Here is a 19,163-nt window from a genome sequence, read left to right as displayed (position 1 = left end):
ACTTTGGATATGTCCCTAGCATTTTCGAATTTTTATAGGATCCAACTCTTTTTCTCAAGGATAAGTTGTGAATTGCATAAAATCTGAACTCTCGGTCTAATCTAACGGTCATGATAAATTGAAAACTGCCAGATCACTCCTTCAATATTTTTTTTGGTCAAAACCCCCAGAGGTTTTTAAGTGAGGCGCAGAAAGACCGAGTGAGAGAGGGGGAGAGAGAGAGAGAGCAGTGTGAAAAAGGAAGAATGTCGGGTTTCAATTTCGGAACGTCGGGTTCCTCCGCTTCCCAATCCACTTCCCCCTTCGGATCTTCCGCCCCGGCTTTCTCCTTCGCCTCCTCCCCTTCCCCATTCGGATCCTCCGCGCCCGCCACCTCCTCCACCGGGTTCGGACCCGGATCTTCCTCCCCTTTCGCCTCCGCTCCTCCCTCCACTTCCTCCTCCCCTTTCAGCTTCTTATCCAACACCGCCTCCTCCCCCTCTTTCGCCACCCCTAACCCGAGCCCGTTTCCCTCATTCGGAGCTTCATCAACAACAACAACCGCCGCCGCCCCTTCCTTCGGGTTCAACCCCTCCCCCGCCGCTTCCGCCTCATCCTCTTCTCCGTTCGGCTCGTCGCTGTTCGGCGTATCCTCGTCGTCGCAGGCTTCGGGTTCTACCGCAAACTTATTCGGGTCAACCGCGTCCGCCACTACTAGCTCTCCTCTCTTCGCCTCCGCTCCTGCTTCTTCGCCGTCACCGTTGTTTGGGACCACTGCTCAGTTCGGCTCAACCTCCTATTCGGCTGCGTCACCGTTGTTTGGGACCACTGCTCCGTTCGGCTCAACCTCATCATCGGCGCCGCCGCCCTCTACCACCACTCAGAACTTGTTTGGAAGCTCTGCTCCGTCGTCTGCGGCGGCGACAACCACTCCCTCCTTTCTGAGCTTTTCCACCTCTGCCTCGTCTTCAGCCTCAACCACTCCCGCCTTCCCTAGCTTCCTGAGCTCTTCCTCCGCCGCCGCCGCATCAACCACTCCCACTCCGGCATTCCCATCTTTTTCGAGCTCTTCTTCGGCGGCAGCCTCAACCACTCCGGCTTTCGCCGGCTTTTCCACAGCCTCGTCTGGAGCTCCGGCCACTTCCTCTCCTGCTTTCTCTTCATTCCCACCGAAGCCCGCCGCAGCATCCACCGCCGATTCTACTGCCGCCCCTGCCGCAGCATCAAGCGGCGGCTTCAGCCTCTCATTCGGAGCACCGGCGGCTTCGTCATCGGCGTCTCAACCTTCTTTCGGATTCAACAATGCCGCCTCATCAGCTGCGCCGGCTACATCCTCAGCTTCTCAACCTCCTTCTTTCTTATTCAGCAATGCGGCCTCGTCAGCTGCGCCGGCTTCCACCTCATTGTCGTTTTCAAAGCCTTCAGTGCCATTGTTTTCGACCGCCACCACAACCACACCGGCGTCTTCAACTGCGGCAGCAAGTAGCACTACACAAGCTCCTTCGTTCTCGTTGCCGGCGTTCAATGTGACTCCAAGTGCTCCTCTGGCTGCCAGCGCTAATGCACAGCCGGCTTCAACTGCAGTGCCTGCTAGCTCGGCTGCTGCTTCATCAGCCACTACTACCAGTTCCTTTACGGGCTTTTCCTTAGCGCCTGCTTCTTCAGCCGCTGTTGCTTCTTCGTCCGGTGGTTCAATTTTCTCCAGCGTCTCTGTGCCTGCCTCGTCGTCACAAGCACAGCCAAGCACTACTGTGCCGGCATTTGGTTAGTTATCTCACCCTGATTATCTGTTTTGAGAAAATAAATGAACTACTGATTCAATATCATAATAGTAATGGTAGGCTGAATTTCAATCCTAGTGTATGTTGCGGTGTGCCTTTGACTTGGGCACACTTGTTTAGAGCAATCTGAATTCCTTTAAGTACTCAAGGCAAATAAAAAACACAATTGTATGACATTCATTTTGTATAATGTTTATGTGCATAAATCAAGTATCGTTTATTTATTAGAAAGATCTGATAGTGTGTGCATATAAATGTTCTTTGTACTTCAGCAACTGCAACTCCGGCGACAACTGGTACCATTACCCCTGCAGCTCAGACATCTAGTGCACTTGCTGTGGCATCTACTAGTGGGTCAGTGTCCCTTTTGTTGGTTCTGCCTTTATCTTATGGTTATACCTTGCATCTAAAGTTTCTTCTATAGTATTTTGCCCTATTGTTAACCACTTAGGCTTTCAACTTTCTTTTGCTTTAACATTAATCGTTATTAGTGTTCCACTTGTGTTTCATGTTGTGAAGATTTATCGTTAACAGAGGACTGAACACAACGAAAGTGATACTTGCAATGAAATATTATGTAAATTGCATTTCATTTAGTGGAAAGAACTTTTTACCCAAATCTCTACTGCTTAGGGATTAGGACTACTATATCTCATTTTAAGGTGGATGCACCACATAAAAATAAAGACGCACCTAAATATCCTGATTGTCTCACTTGTGCTATTCTGTCATATTTATCTCTTAGGACAACCTCAAATGTAAATGTAAGCACTACAGTATCTACGACAACACCAAAATTACCTTCAGAGATCACCGGGAAGACGGTTGAAGAGGTACTTCATGTTTCTTTTTATTTTTTGTAGTATTATTTGAATTGCTACTTTATGATTGAATAAGTGAATATCTCCAAATTTAGTTCAAACATGAATGAGTATTTTTAGACAATTTACCATTGAATTTTAATGTGAAATCACTGTGTAATGCTAGAAAAATAAGAGAACCTAATATATTAAAATAAACATGTAATCCCCCAGCGTGGTGATATGCATATGAATTTACAATACCTTCTAAAACTCTGAGAATCAATTGCTTCGTTCATGTAATAGTACGTTATACTTCTTTTTGGTGTTCATAAGGTTGGCATACCCAAAATGGTAAAAAGAAATGACGAAAAGTTATCTAGTTCATGAGACAAAAGAATTGGAAGGATATGAAACTGTTAAATTTACTGCAAAAGGATTTGAAGGACAACAGTCATAAGAACAAAATTCCTAGAGTATAAATGGACAGATCAATCTAGGCACAGAGGACCAAGTAGACACACTTCCTACCCCTTCATTATTCATGCATTTCCATTCTTTTTCTGTATGACATCGCTTCTGTACTCCCTGTATCATTATATCACATTTCTACTCTTCTTTATCAAGAAGTTATTTTTTTGCTATAATTGTAGATTATCAAGGAGTGGAATGCTGAGCTTCAAGAGCGTACTGTAAAGTTCCGAAAGCAGGCTAATGCAATAGCAGACTGGGACAGGAGGATTTTACAGAACCGTGATGTTCTTCTTAGGCTTGAGGTGATCTATTTCTTAATATATCTACATATGTTGGCTGTGAACTTGTTGCCGCTAGTTTTTTAGGTGCAAGTTCTGAATTTGTTTTGTTATGAGGAAGGGGTATTCCTGGTAACTTGGTAAGTACAATGGGATAATCAGTTTGCAAATTTGCATTAGCTGTGTTGAATGTCAAGTGAGACTCAGTTAACACTCTTGTTCAAAAGTTCTTTCCTCTAAGAATATTGTTTTAGTTTTTATGCTTTGAGCTACTTATGACTGATGGATATATGTATCAATCATTTAGATCGAAGTGGCGAACGTGGTGGATACCCAAGCTAAAGTGGAGCGGCAACTAGAGTTAATCGAGACTCATCAGCAAGAGGTACGCTAAGTTTATGTTTTAACAAGGTTATAATTGGTGTCAAATTTATCTATACTCAACACAGCTCCAATTGTCGTTTCTTTAATGCATAAAGATACTCTACAATTCTTGAGGCATTGTTTTCCTACGCCCAAGAGTTCTGTTACTTCCCCGTAGATTGCACTTCCAGGACCAATTAATTATGATAAGATCAATAAGCCCAAGTTGGTTATTATTGAGAAAGATCTTGTTTTACTTTTCATTAGTCCTTGACTCTCTTAAGCTGATACTCAAAATTTCATTTTGGAATTGGTCTTGAGCCTTCCAATTTGTTGGTTGACCATTGCAAATGTGTGCACAGTAAAACTTACTCCTGGGTTCTTTTTTTAGGTTGATAAGGCTTTAGAAAGCATGGAAAAAGAAGCTGAGCGCATATACAATGATGAGCGTGGATTGCTTCTTGATGATGAGGCTGCATCCACAAGAGATGCAATGTGAGTTTTAGCAGTGTAGTTTAGTTTGTAAATTTAAGTAGCGTGTTTTATGCTTTCATGTTTGGACCTATTTCACAGATTTAAATTGTGTTCTAGTAGCACACTCATCTGTTCATACACATAAGGATACACAACTGCATGAGTGAATGTGATTCAATTATGGTTTATTCTTATCTCTTCTGCACATTCACATGCAGACTCACTAAAGCACAAATAGAGATTTTCTGTTAATTATACGGTGGTCTGTATGCAGGTATGAGCAGGCTGAGTATATCGAGAGGGAGCTAGAGCAGGTGACAGAACAAATTAAATCAATTATTGAGACTGTTAATGCTAATCAGGTAAAGCTTTGAACTTTAGTGTTGAGCGGTTTCCAACATATGCCAACAATGATAATGGTGCTTATGACTTCTGTGTCATTTAGGGTGGAGAATTGGACATAAATGATGGAATGGCTCCACTAGATGTGGTTGTAAAAATCTTAAACAATCAGCTAAGCTCTTTGATGTGGATTGATGAAAAGGTTAGTATTTTGTTACATTAGTTCAAGTTACGGTTTGTTCTATTCACTGGTAACATGCAGCTAAGTGAAAGTGAGCCCCATGTCTGCAGAATCTCAAAAACCTGTGAACCATGATATTGTTGTTTACCTATTGAACAATTTATAGTGGTTTCCTTTTATAATTAGAAAGGTTTGGGGTGGGATAAAATGCTCTTAGTTTTCAGTAAAATCCCAGTTCAGTCCCCGGTTTTCTGGAATTTTGTAATCAGTATGTACGACTTTCATAGATAAATATAATCAAATGTCCTAGACCACTGGACTTCTCCTGTTCTGAGTGAGAAACAACAAAATGATTATTATAATCGAAATGGGTGGATGAACATGTTCTTCAAATAAAATCTGGCTCTTTCCTCAGTGGTTTAGATGTGCATTCCTATTAACTGATGCTAATCTCTGTCGATGTTTTCAGGCTGAAGAGTTCTCTTCGCGAATTCAGAGGCTTGCCAATCAAGGTCCTGCCGCAGATCGTGAATTGATGGGTCCAAGTTATTGGATGTCATGATATTTGAAATAAGAAAACCCTTTATTTTTCTTCTAAGTTCAGTTTGTAACCATATGAAAGAAGTAAATGCTGTGTAATGCCTCCCTGTTTTGGAATCAATGGGTGCACAGGTTAAACTTTGGCCGGGTGAAAATCAGAAGTTGAATCCAAATTTTTTTTTCTGGAGTTTACTACTAGCCATCAATGTGTTTGCCTTCCGTTTAATTGACTGATGTAAGAATCTCATGGTATGTGTTGTTGATCTTTCTTTTTACCATATGGTTTATTATCTTAAGAAATTGTCCTGGTTTGTTTTGTCAAATAGTGAGGTTGTGACGTCAAAGACACTGGGTTGATCAGTTATATTAGTAGTGGATGCTAACAAAGAGAGACAGTATATTCCAAGAAGTTTTATTCTGAGAGTATATATGTTGTGAACTACTCGCGAACTGCTTGTGAATTTGTTTGCGGTTGTTTGTGCCATACTAGTACGATGTGTGTATTTATAAGAATGAATAAGTATAATAAGAGGGCAAATATAATAAATCACCTTAGTCCAATTTTCAAGTAGGGGTTTTTGCCGGGAATCAGATATATCATAAATCTAAATATACACATATATATATACAGTTTTTATCTAGAGTGAAGCTTCACTCTGAAATTACATAGTGAAGTTCCAATTTTGGCACATTTTTCGGTCAATTTTTTTCACCATAAGCGATTCAATATTTAGATATATTATTCAAGATCATCTCTACAAATTTTCATCTAATTCGTTATTTAAATCTAAACCGTTAAGTTTTGTCATGTGTTTTTAAATCCAATGACTACAATAAAGTGTCAAAATTTGTGTAAAAACTAAAAACTAATGTCTCTTGAACCATACCCATATTCGTACACACAGTCTCTTCATTCATTCTTGAAGTATATAACCTTAAACATACAAAACTAGATAGGTGGTCCGCGCTTTGCTGCGGTTTTGTATTACTAAATCAAGTGTTGTACCTGATTACTTCAATTAGATTAATTGGAACTCTAAGAATCTGAATTAGACAAATCTGAGTTTGATTACTTAACATACAAATAGTTTTTACATGAAACTGGTTTTAGTTGTGCAGTAGAACTGTTTGTCTCTAGTACAACTGACCCAAAATAGAGGAGCCTAATCTAACAGTCTGAGTTAGATTACTTAATATACAATAGTTTTTACAGGAAACTGGTTTTGGTTGCAGTACAACAGTTTGTTTCCATCCAACTGATTTTGGTTGCAGTACAACTATTTGTTTCCATCCAAAAAATGGGACAGCATTTAAGTAACAAAAAAAATGCTGAATTCTAGGTTTTCCTCTTACTGCATCAGTGGTGAACTTGAATGGATGTGGAGTTTGGTTTGGGGTTTGTTCAAAAAGGATATTGCCCCAACCTTTTTTGCGCCAATTTATCCATTGCTTTTGTTTGCTGCTGTGATACAAAAGCGCAGCTACTGCTGTACCAACATAAAAGCTATAGATATATATAGAAAATGCTTTCAACCTAGTTCATTCTCTCTTATCTTTTTCAGTTTGTTTCTTCTCTGTAAGAGATGGGGTTGCCTCTTTGCCTTGCCTGTCATTTGAAATCAATAAGATTGTGGCAGAGTTAATAAGGCTGTGAATATCAGAGGTTATAAATATTGGAGGTGGCTAATAGTGAAGAAAGATCAAGCATACCTAAATTTTAGATGGAAGAAGATAATTATTTTTTCTTGTAGTAATGTTAAAGAGATCATAGGAGAAATTAAATAGAAATGTTTCAACTCTTATTTTAATGCTTCAAATGCAAAAATTAACACTAATTTAAGAATTTCAAGTCATGGATGTTTACGGTTACCTTTTGGTCTTCTTGTCTTTCTCTGGTGTATCAATTGATTTGCCTATGAGATTAGCTGCCCTTTTTTTCTCATACGTTTTTTGAGGTGTGGCTGATATTGGTTCATCATTGTCTGGGTTTGGTTGTATGCCCTTTACAGTGATTTCACGGTCGAGCTTAACTTGAAGATCAAACAGGTACTTGTTGCCTCTTTTGGCGGCTATTTCTTCCGGCAGATCATGATTACCCGCATAGTTTCTTTTTTCTAGCAATTCTGAACATGTGTAGCCAAAGAGTTGTTCTGCCTGTTGTCCCATTAGTGTTAGGGTGATTTGATCCTCCTTGTCATCTTCTATAGTTAGATAAACTCTATAACTGTTTATGTAACAAAAGTAATCAGTTCACATGATAATAGAGTTCTTCAATTCAGCCCTAACATGTGAAAGCCTAAATGATCATAAAAAATGTTATGGTTGGCTAAAATTTTGAAATTTTCAAAAATATCGTTTTTAACAAAATATGAAAAATACGCGAGGTAGTTATATGTTTTCATAAAGATGCCTCACCATGGGAAAGCTCTTTTTACAACGTTATGTTTCTGACATTCGTAGGTGCCATCATCTCCATGTTGCTTCAGCTGCTTGTTACAATTTGGTTCTGAGCAACTATTGTACCACCACCCGCTGTGAGTTGAGAATCTGATGATCGTTGCACAACACACAACTATTTGATCCTGTGGCAATTACATTAGTTTCAGTATGAAGTCTAATTTAATACCAGAATTCAAAAATTAGCTTATAAGAGAAGTGAAAATAATGTTCTCATGTCAGTTTTTGCTGAGCTAGGGCATAGAAGTATTTTCTTGGGTTTATTTTTCTCTTTTTTCAATTAGATAATATAATATGTTGTACCTTATAGGCTTCTGGGTCCAGTGTATATAGATCAAAAATTGTCTTCCATGTTTCATCTTTTTTCCTCTGCTTGTATGGTGCACTGATTATTGGTTTGTCTCCTGGTTTGTTAAACCTGTATTTGATATTGGTAATTGTGTTATGTTTGTATATAAATAATATATTTCAGTTAATTACAATACTTACTCTGTCTCATATTCTGCAGAATCTGGCAACTGTGGGTTATAGATGATGCATGTGTGATTTGTGCTTGTTGGTGTTATGTAATCTGTTGATAAAAAGTAAGGAAAACATAAATAAGTGTAATGTTGATGATTACGTAATGGTTTTAAATTAAAGCTGTGCCTATGGCTATTTTATCATAAGCAGTTAGATATAAGTGGTTGAATAATGAATACCTCGGAATTTTTTTAGATTCAAACTTGTGAATGCGACAAACACTGATGTTGTTGGGTCCTCAAGAACTTTCAAGTCAAAACTTCTTGCATGGTGTCCCCAAAGTGTGACTATTACGCGTTGTCTCCTACATTATCAAATGTGGATAGTTGAAGTTATTATAAAAGGACAATTAAAATTTTCAAAACTGGAATTTAATAAAGACATACCTAAGATTTTCAAGAGTAACCACACAAATGGATTCATGTTCATCTGTTGATGGTATATATCGCTTGCGTTCTGATTGAACATCTTTAATGCAGCCATAAATATCTTGCATTATAGAAGAAGCATATGTCCTCAACATGATTCACTCTATTAAGAAGGCAGCATATATTAGTTAAAAGTTGAACTTTTGTTTGATAACTTGCCTATGAGCACGATTTGTTCTTTCTTTTGTTTGTCTTTTTCTGCGTGTTCTTTGAAGCGATCTTCAACCTGCTCAAACTGTAAGAATTGGAATGCATATCTTGGAATTGAGCATGTGTCTTGTTTTAGTGGGATAGACTTCGTGGGTTGATTGAAAGTCAATTGTAGATCACGATCCACCACTTTGTATCCAAAGACATGTTTCTTGGTGAAGACATGATAAATGTCATACATGCAGCCTTCTTCCAGTTTGGTTGTGTACTCATAGTCATTCTCAGCAACAATAGCATGCATGGTGTCAGCCTACATGATGTATTGAAAAGAATTAATTCAAACAGAACAAAAGTTATAATCTTGTATTTTGGTAATTCTAATTATTTGTATGAAATATAGGTGTGGTAATATAGATCTTTAAGAGATAATAATGTTCTAAAGCTTACTCTTTCATCGATCAGAAGATAGTGTAATCCATCAAAGAATTCGCTTTTAAACTTTTTTGGCCTCCATGCTCTTGCAACACGAATTCTAATTCTGCCCACATATTGATTTGGGCGTATGTCATTCAGATATGTTATGCTCATCTCACTCATTGCCTGACTATTAGAAAAAGAGTTAATTATAGTGATATTAATGAAGTTGTCAATGCACATATACTAAATGAATTTTTGAAACAACAGTAACCTAATAGAAAAGGATATTAAAAAATCTTAGGTATTATGTAAAATTGAAAGAAAATAAGTACAAAGGATATTAGTTAATCTTACCAAATTAGTTTTTATATAATATTGATAAATCAACTATTCAAATTAAATCAAAGCAAATAAAATGGAAGAAGGCTGCATACAGAGAATTATTATTGACAATCATATCAGAGTTTCACGGAAGTTGCTGCTCAAATGTCAAGAGTTAATTGACTAAACAACATCATGAGCAGCTTGAAGGGCTTTGGTATCAATGTTGAAAGGGTACTGAATAAGTGAATATGACATGAAGACTGGAGACTCACAATTGCCGGTTTGTATTTAGTTTCTGCTTTAGAAAATGATAATTGGACCTTTACCTAATGGCCTTAAGAGACGTTGACGATTGAATAGAAAGTTAATCGAGCCATCATCGCGATGTCAATTTACTTGTTGTCTCAGGTACTCCATATGATCGACAACTTTGTGAGAATTATCGGTAGAAGAGGATTTGAAACAGTTTATCATGGTTACATTGGTGACACTCAAGTAACTGTGAAATGTTTTCACCATCTTTGGTTCAAGGATATCAAGAATTCCATTCAGAGGTACTACATGGTAATCTAGAATCATAGAATTCCTTGGGGATTCTTGATTGGCGCTGAGCTAACTATAGCGCAAAGTCGTATTTCTTTGGTTAATAAGATCCAAAAGGTTTATAGGTCCCAGGGGGTACAGATCCATAATAGGCATATATACTAAATTTTTTTTTTTTTTGAGATTTTGAGATCAATTATATATCTAAATTTTGAATATTAGTTTTTTTCTTTTGGTGGGTTAATCTTCTAATGAGAGTTCATCACAGAAACTTGAGAACTCTTGTTGGATATTGCAAAGATGGAATCAATGCAAGGCATAACTATGAATATATGGCTAATGGAGACTTACACAAACACCCTTCAGGTTTGGCTGATTTGCTTGAATATATTTTTCTTTTCATTTTGTCTTCCAGTTTTCAAATCAGGTTGGTTGCTGTCAAGAAAAAAGTTAAGACCACAACTAAATTTCTCAGCAACCAACTATAAATATTGCATGCAATACTCATCATGTGTTTATATCAACCTTAATTGCCACATATTTGATCTAGGTGGAAGGACCGACTTCAAATCGTAGTTGATGCTACACAGGGTTAGCAATTTGAGATTTTCATATTCCCATGACAGTTTTTCTTGTTTTGAATTTGTAAAATCTGATGTGGAAGCCTCAAAATGTAGGAGTGGAGTATCTATACTATGGTTTCAAACTTCCTATAATTCACAGAGATGTGAAATCTATAAATATCTTGTTTAATGAAAACTTTTATGCCAAACTATCTTATTTTGGCCTATCCAGAATTTCCTTGCTGAGGATGGGAAAAGGACGGAGTTTTGTATAGGATCTAATACTTGTCTCTTACTCGTGTTAGGTGGTCTTCTGGTGCATCCTAATTTTTTTCTCTTAGGAGGTCTTATATTGAACCATGTTTTGGTTAAGCAGTACAACTTTCACTGAAGATTATGTGTGATATGTTTGATTTAATAACAATTTATATACTGAACATATCATTACATGTCTGATGGTTCCATCTCTAATAACTTGTGGAACCTATTCAAGATATATATATATATATATATATATATATGGATTGGTAATATCAGTGTTTCCTATAAAGATAACTATAAGAAGATTTTCTGGTAGTGTTTTCTCTTTCTGAATTATTAACGTGCAAGAACTAAATTGGGCTGAATTAGATCAACTAAATAATTATCATTATTGAATTCTCATCACCTCATGTAACTTATTGAAACATATATGAGAGTTTAGTGAACAATGTCCAACTGCATAAGCGCTGAACATAAAAGACATAAACAAACTAAGAACAGAACAATACCTTTAAGTCAAGCAAACAACCTAGAACTGGAACTTCTACGACGCTCAGCAAAGCTCAGATGAGTTCTTAATCAGAACTAACAAACTACTGCAAAATAGTTAACAAATACAGAATGAGATTGAGGTACAGTTGTACTGCTATACATATGGTTTACTATACATAAAAACAAAGAAGAAAACAAATAACAAAGATTAAGGCATAAATGATCAAGAGCATATAAATAACAAATAACAAAGATTAGATCACTGATTCTAATGACCTAATGAAAACGAAAACCCAACTAATTAAATGAAAACCAAAACTGAATCTTAAATAGCTTATAAAGGAGATATGCGTTCAAAATTTGAATCATAAATAGCAAATGAAGAATAGAGACGGAGGTATAGAAATTTATTATATATTAAAATAAGACAATAGGGAGAAATTAGAATGGAGAGGTTCAGAAATATGAAATTAGGAAGGAATCCATGAAGCTTACCCAGTTCTTCTTTATGTGGGTGCCAAAACGCAGTAATGAGAATTGAAGACGAAGTTTTGTGTTGCAGTAACAGTTAACCCTTTATATTTTTATTTAAACTTCATAATGATGATTAGGGTGCCTAAAGAATTACAGGTCAATGCCATTTTTTGTTTGTAGCACGCTGTGAAACTTGATCTTATTTTATAATAATAATTGGTGTTTTATGATAAGAATGGAAGTATTGTAAGAGATATTTAGCCCACACTGACGGTAAAACTTGATTTTTTTATAAAAAAGATACTTTTGTGATAAGAATGGAAGTATTGTCAGAGATATTTAGCAGCACTCACCGTAAAACTTTATTTTTTTATAAGAAATATACTTTTGGATAAGAATGGAAGTATTGTCAGAGATATTTAGCAGCACTCACAGTAAAAATTTGATTTTTTTTATAAAAAAGATACTTTTGTGATAAGAATTGAAGTATTGTCAGAGATATTTTTGGATTGAATCGAGATAAGAGGGAAGTTTTGGTTTCCAATGAAAATTAGGTAGGTAGAGAAAATCGACAAACTGATTATAATAGAGGTAAAGATGAATTTTGCTTTCGTTTTGGTAACTGACCTTTCTAAATTACATGATAAAATAAATTTAGAAATTATCATTCTGATTTCTGACTTTTGACATTCGTTATTATTTATAAATTGGTTAATACATCCTTAAACACAATATTTTTAGTGTATTTATTTGGTACTTCTTCATCATTACGTATCAAAAATTTTAAGCAATGTTTTGATGTAACTCTAGATGCAGCAACGTAAAGTTGTCCGTGAGTAAAAACGGGTTCAGAAAGATACACGCCAACTTGATTAAGTGACTGACCTTGACTTTTGTTAATAGTCATCGCATAACATGGTTTAACTGGAAATTGTCGCCGTTTAAATTTAAATGGCCATTTATCTTCATTTTTAAATGAAATAATTCTTGGTATGAAAACTTTATGACCAATATTATTTCCTGTCAAAATATCGGCTTCAATTAATCTGTCAAATAATTTAGTTATTATTAATCTAGTGCCATTGCATAATCCGCAAATTTGATCTAAATTTCTCAACAACATTATCGGCATACCAATTTTTAAAATTAATTCATGAGTTGGTAATCCACTAAACTCTAATTGGTTTAAAAATTCCATTGGATATAAAAGATCAATGTTTTCATTACTGCCTTTGTCATGAGAAATTGAATCACAACTTAAATAAATTTTTTTATCACCTGGTAGTAAATCAACTGCATAATTATTTATTTCATTTACAGTTGTATTTCGTGGGGTTACAATAGCACGTTCTCTTAAATAGTCTGGATTGCTATAATTTACGCTAAAATTTGGATACGTTACTGAAAATATTGCTTCTATTGTATTTGAATTGCATTGAACTATTAATTCTTTAGGAATTTCTATCCATGATGTATCATCATCGCACGTGTTAAAATGTGATTCAAGTTGACCATTGCCGATTTGTAATATCCAATTGGCAAATGCATTAATTTCATGTTTCTGTGTTTCAGTTAATCCTCTCTTCATTAATCTCATGTTTTCAGTTAAATTAAATACTTTAAATATCTTCCATAATTTTGAATGATTTATTGATGCTTGGATAATATCTTCTTTACCTTTCCCAGAAACAATTGGTAATATCTGTCTAAAATCTCCTCCTAATAAGATTGGTTTTCCGCCAAATGGCATATTGGTATTTGGTGTCGTAGGATCTTTTAAAATATCACGTAAACATTCATCTAATGATTCAAAACAACGTTTATCACACATTGGTGCTTCATCCCAAATTATTAAGTCTGTTTTTTTAATAAGGTCAGCAAGATGAGTTCCTTTATTTATAAAACAATTTGTTAGTTTTTCTATTTCAATCGGAATTTTAAATCTTGAATGTGCAGTTCGTCCACTCGGAAGTAATAATGAAGCGATTCCAGAAGATGCAACAGCTAATACAATTTTTCCCTCAGATCTCAATTTAGAAATTATAGTGTGCCATAAAAATGTTTTTCCAGTGCCACCACTGCCATGAACAAAAACAGTTACTGGTTTTTTTTGTTCAACTGCTGTTATTATATAATCATAAACTTTTTTTTGTTGATCATTTAGTTGAGTGACGTAAATTGAGTGTTGTTTTTTTTGTAAATTAAGGTCATAGTTAAGTTCTTCTCTTAGTAATTTATTATCAAAATCGGAAACGTCATTTATATTTGGCATAGGCAATTTAAATTTTATTAATGAAGATGATAATAAATTAAATGATTTTTGTAATTCAAATAACATTTTATTTTTCAAAATTGACTCTGGTATAATTAAAGTTGGGTTCCTCATCTCTGTTCGAGTTTTATATAAAATGTCTTCACACATATTAGGCCAAAATATGTCGAGTAATCTTCGAGAATTTGCCACTTCACAGAATAAAAGAATTGTAACAAATAATTGTCTCATTTGTGGTCCGGTCGCAACAACAGAAGAAGTTACTAATGCATCAATCCACTCTTTATCATCACCTAATAAGCCTAATGCTTGACATGCTTCCTGAAATGATGGATATATAATATTATTCACTGTTCTTATATCCTGGTAACTACAACAACCTTTTTGACTATTTAGTAACATTCTTAGATAATATGTTTCACCTCGAGTAGGACTAACATAAGCCATTTTACCAATAGTTTCATAGCGTTGTCTAGGTTCCCACATTTGATCATTGGGTTTCCATACGAACTTAGTAGGAAATTCAGGATAAGTTAATTCTTTAGCATGTTTATATTGTTCATTTGCTAGAAACCAAGCAGTTAATGTAGTACGCAAAATCGATCTATAATTTATTAGTGTATTTATTGTTTCTGTCTCTTTAAAAATAATATTTTGTTCTGAAGGTAAATGAACTGTTAAATATTGAACTGCAGGATATCTTGAATGAATTGAAAATTTAAATAGTCTCCAAATAGATTCATGTGGTGTTAAATATCTACAATTTAGGTAATTTTGAATTTCATCATGTCTTTCTCCATATATCATAATTCGAGCTCTATCTGGACCTTTACTTATATATTTAAATAAGTATTTAATCATCATAGATTGTGAACATAGCTCGATATTGATATGAGCATTGTATCTTAATAAAAGTTCAGCATTATAAGGAACAACAAACTGATTTCCAATTTCTAGACCATTTTTTGTTGTAAAATTTGTAGGATCATTTCGACGTTTATATACAGGAGCATTAATTCCTTCAAATACAGTGTAATCACTGTATGGTTTAGGAAAAGATTTAGTACATTTTCTGTTACGTATGCATGGAGCTTTTAAATTTATAGGCTCACATGGTCCGTGAATCATAAATTGACTAACAATGTTAAAAAGAATTGGATTAATATTTTTATCTGGTAATTCGGCTGATATAATAGAGTCAATATCATTTGAAGTATAACATTTATAATTTTTTGTTAACCAAAATAAAATATGAGCATGAGGTAGTCCTCTTTTTTGAAATTCAATTGTATACACATGGGCTCTAGTTTGACCAAAAGGTTTTCCAGACTTAATATAATCAATCATGTCTTTTAATTTGACTTGAAAAATTCGTGAAACTACATCAGGTCTATCTTCTTGTTTATATCCAGGATGCCTCTCGAAGTATCTCAATATTTCAATCCATTTAGGATTGCAAGTAAATGTAATAAACAAATCAGGATTTCCATATTGACGGCAAATAGCCATAGCGTCATGGTAATTATTCATCATATCTCTTGGAGAACCAGTATGAGAACTTGGAAGAATAGTTCGTCCAATATCGCTACTATGTTCTATTCCAGATGAGACACCAACATAAATTTCATCACATTTAGCAGTCCGAAACTTATCTGAATTTTGTCTAATATAGTCTAAACGATTTTCATCGACGGTAGCATAAGCATCAACTAAGTATTGCTGGAATAATCTTCCACCTTTACTTAATGTATTCATAGCTCCATTTCTATCATGAAGATGATATGCAATGAAACTGCGCATTGACATTTTGTTTGGTTCTTCATTTTCTTTACCGACTACTGGTTGTAAGAATAAATTAATATGAAATCCGTTTTCACCGTATGGAAACAATAACGGATATTGTAATGACATATATTTTGGATGTATTTTTGAAATCCGACGCAAACGTCGATCTGTAGATTGAACAACTATATCTTTGTTTGAATTAAATTCGCCGATATCGCCAACAACTAAGCCCCCTATTTCATCATTTACAGGGCGTTCATATTGTTTGTTATTAGATGATTCAGGAGCAAGCATTGTCATGTTAAGTGAAGGCAAAGAATCAGTTTGAAACCTGTCTCTAATAGCACGATAGGTTTTAGTCAATTCACTTATTTGGTTAAACATTTGGATCAATGCATTAACAATATTTAGGTCAACTTTGGAAGTGTGTGAAGGGTCAACGGCATTTACACGATTTGAAACTTCATTTTTTGTGTCGTAAATATATAATTGGGCGTATTTTGGAGAATTGCCATCTAGTGGTAACATAGATCCCATTAAGTGATGAATTTGTCCAGAGATCTTGAAAACATATGGTGCAGATCCATCATTTATCTTGTAATCAATTTTTGCACCCATAGAAGTATAAGCAAACATTGAATTGTAAATTCGAATATTTTCCCGGAATCTTATACTTTCTCGACCATTCTTAGGATTCAAATATTGTTCAAGTAATACAGGAGTTGGCTTCAATTGTTGGACTTTAACCCGTCCTTTTTTACAACATTCTGGATAAACAACAGGTGCTCTTTTTGATTGTCGTTTGTTTGCTTCTCCCAACCAAAAATTAGCAGCACAATGTATACATTCATATCCATCATCACCATCATCATTGTATTCAATAACAACATCTGTAACAAAAGAAAAACAAAATTAGTCAATACAAACAACACATTCATGTTAAAAGACTCCTAATATATCAGAGATATAACCTCGTCTATTTTTCTGGTACCATGCCTGTCCCCTTGAAGTTACACCTACAGTTTCATCACTCGCTGCAACATAAATAGTAAGACTGAAAATTGCCATCACAACAAATTACAAACTGACATTAACCGTTTATCTTTATTGTCATTGTCTTAGATATCAAATATGAGTTCATGAACAACAAAAATATATAATTCTACTACAATAAAAGACTGATAAATGGCAAATGACTGGGAGAGCAATTTATCCAGAGCAAATATCTTTTATATATATATATATATATATATTGGTCTGGAAACATTAAGACACTATATAAGCACTGATTTCTCTTTGTATGTTTATAAGTTTAGTAAAAATAAAAGCAACACATCTGTTTTAATAAAAAAAATTGTCACAGGCCAACACAAATGAAAGCACCCGATTATCACATTTTATATGGAAGAATTATAATTAGTAAACAAATCAAGACATTATAAGTTTAGTAAAAAATAAAAGCAACACATTTGGTTTAAATCTGTTGACTAAAAAGATTTGTCATAGGCTAACACAAATTAAAGTACATGATCACCACATTTTATATGAAAGAATTATAATCTGCAAACAAATTAAGACTTTCAACTCTAATTAGCCATCAGAATCAAAACTAATTGTGTTTACAACAAAACTATCATACCTATTGAATTTTGATGAAGTTCTGAAATTTGATTAGCACTGGCTTCTTTATCAGTAGCATTCCTTGTATGAATATAATTTCTTTTCCCTTCATCTAAAGTACAAATTGACTTCCTTTTTCTAGTACTTCTTGTAGGTATCACATCTGTATTGCATAAAAGTCAGTGAACAAATATTAGATACAGCTATTTACCAATTTGATATTGTGAAACTTTAAAACCAAATTAGATAAACAAATTTAAACTATTTTAGATCAATTGAGTTTGTATAAGAGTAGAGATGTTGTATGAAAGCGTAAAGAATAGTTTCTAAAAGGCTAGTGTAAGTGAGCCAATGTTGTATGAATAGTTCATTATGTTAGATGAGACAAAGTTTTTGATCTAAGCAAAAGAACTAGTAAATTATATTTTTCATTATAAGATTGTCATTAATGAAAATTCACATAGCATGAACAACAAAATATAAATACCTGACAGAGTTGCATTTTCATTTCTCATATCACCTGCAGCTGCCACCGACATCCCTTCAATTTCTATTGGGTCAGCAGCCACACTCGCAAAAACATTTTGTTCAAAAAATTTCATCCTTTCCGACTTCCTTCCAGGTGTCATACTTGCTATAAAAACGCATTATCAAACAATCAAAAAGCTTAACAAAATAACTAAATAATAAACCGATATATTTATATATATATATATATATTCATTGTTATTTGGCAATTGTTCTACAACCCTAACTAACCCTGAAAAATACAACCTGCACAGACAGCCTATGAACACATAGACACTCTCTAAATCAAAGTTGAAAATATTGAGTTGTTTGCATCATTTGAGTAATTGTGTAGACTCAAATTAAACAACTCCATAATAGTTTGGTGTTATAGATGTCCTATATACAGTATGCTGAACCTATAACCCTGTTATATAATACACAGAAACCATGTAAATATAGAATAAGCACATTATGATCTTAATAAACAAATATGATGCTGCCATGCTATAATGAAAAAGACAGTAAGAGAGCAGTACCCAAAAATTACAATGAGGTTGGTTCCGTTTTTTCCAAATGAAAGTTCCAATTTCTATGCCACCACAACAAAAGATTCTGTTATACCCCCCCTGCATGTGTAAAAATATATATATTAGTGTGCTGACGATAAAAAATAGCAAAATGGATGAACAATGAAGACAGATAGAAAATAACAGAGAATCTAAGACATAAATTTATGAGATTGTATACCGTTTGGAACACAGATTCAAGTGTTTTAGGCACTGTATGCTGTGTGCATTTTAAAGTTTCACTATACATGCATACATATTTCAATAGTGGGGAAATTGTATTTACCGCTAGCGATCCTATTCTTAATATCTAAAACATCATGTTCACTCAAGGATGAAAAAATATCACCTAATTGATCATATGTAAAATACATTTGTTTTAATAGGTTATTCAAATTATATTGATAATATTCATCAATATTAGCATTTGGATCGTGGGGTATTGTACTGTAAGCCATTCCAATTGACTTTGAAACTTGATTATATGAAAAAAATTGAAGGCAAACAAAGCCCAGCTGAAATATCAGGTCAATTGATGAGCCAATATATGACCGAAAACAGGAAGAA

At 34.6% G+C, this 19,163-nt stretch overlaps 2 protein-coding genes across 10 annotated transcripts; one reads left to right on the top strand and one right to left on the bottom strand.

Annotated features, from left to right (window-relative positions):
* Positions 1–203: 203 nt before the first annotated feature.
* LOC126790847 (nuclear pore complex protein NUP62-like) lies at positions 204–5,399 on the top strand. Its single transcript, XM_050517234.1, has 9 exons — positions 204–1,743; positions 2,033–2,114; positions 2,506–2,593; positions 3,214–3,336; positions 3,620–3,697; positions 4,067–4,170; positions 4,424–4,511; positions 4,595–4,693; positions 5,142–5,399. Exons 1-9 carry the CDS (start codon positions 246–248, stop codon positions 5,232–5,234), a joined length of 2,253 nt encoding a protein of 750 aa, XP_050373191.1. The 5' UTR covers positions 204–245; the 3' UTR covers positions 5,235–5,399.
* A 1,149-nt stretch (positions 5,400–6,548) lies between these two features.
* Positions 6,549–18,661, bottom strand: LOC126788028 (uncharacterized). Of its 9 annotated transcripts, XM_050514028.1 has the most exons (12): positions 18,567–18,661; positions 11,387–11,473; positions 10,405–10,488; positions 9,217–9,373; positions 8,779–9,079; positions 8,578–8,680; positions 8,371–8,495; positions 8,159–8,240; positions 7,973–8,087; positions 7,628–7,794; positions 7,083–7,436; positions 6,549–6,818 (listed from the first exon to the last, which is right to left on the bottom strand). In XM_050514028.1, exons 4-12 carry the CDS (start codon positions 9,364–9,366, stop codon positions 6,752–6,754), a joined length of 1,464 nt encoding a protein of 487 aa, XP_050369985.1. In that variant the 5' UTR covers positions 9,367–9,373; positions 10,405–10,488; positions 11,387–11,473; positions 18,567–18,661; the 3' UTR covers positions 6,549–6,751. The 9 variants fall into 9 exon arrangements, with proteins under 9 accessions (XP_050369985.1, XP_050369948.1, XP_050369954.1 ...); XM_050513991.1 differs by lacking the exon at positions 10,405–10,488; XM_050513997.1 differs by lacking the exon at positions 10,405–10,488 and having other exon boundaries at positions 9,217–9,369.
* Between the last annotated feature and the right edge of the window lie 502 nt (positions 18,662–19,163).

This window comes from Argentina anserina, chromosome 1 (assembly GCF_933775445.1).
Source record: "Argentina anserina chromosome 1, drPotAnse1.1, whole genome shotgun sequence".
In the NCBI taxonomy this organism is placed as follows: domain Eukaryota; kingdom Viridiplantae; phylum Streptophyta; class Magnoliopsida; order Rosales; family Rosaceae; genus Argentina; species Argentina anserina.
The sequence above is the reverse complement of the archived record's forward strand: the minus strand, read 5'-3'. Positions and strand labels throughout refer to the sequence as shown.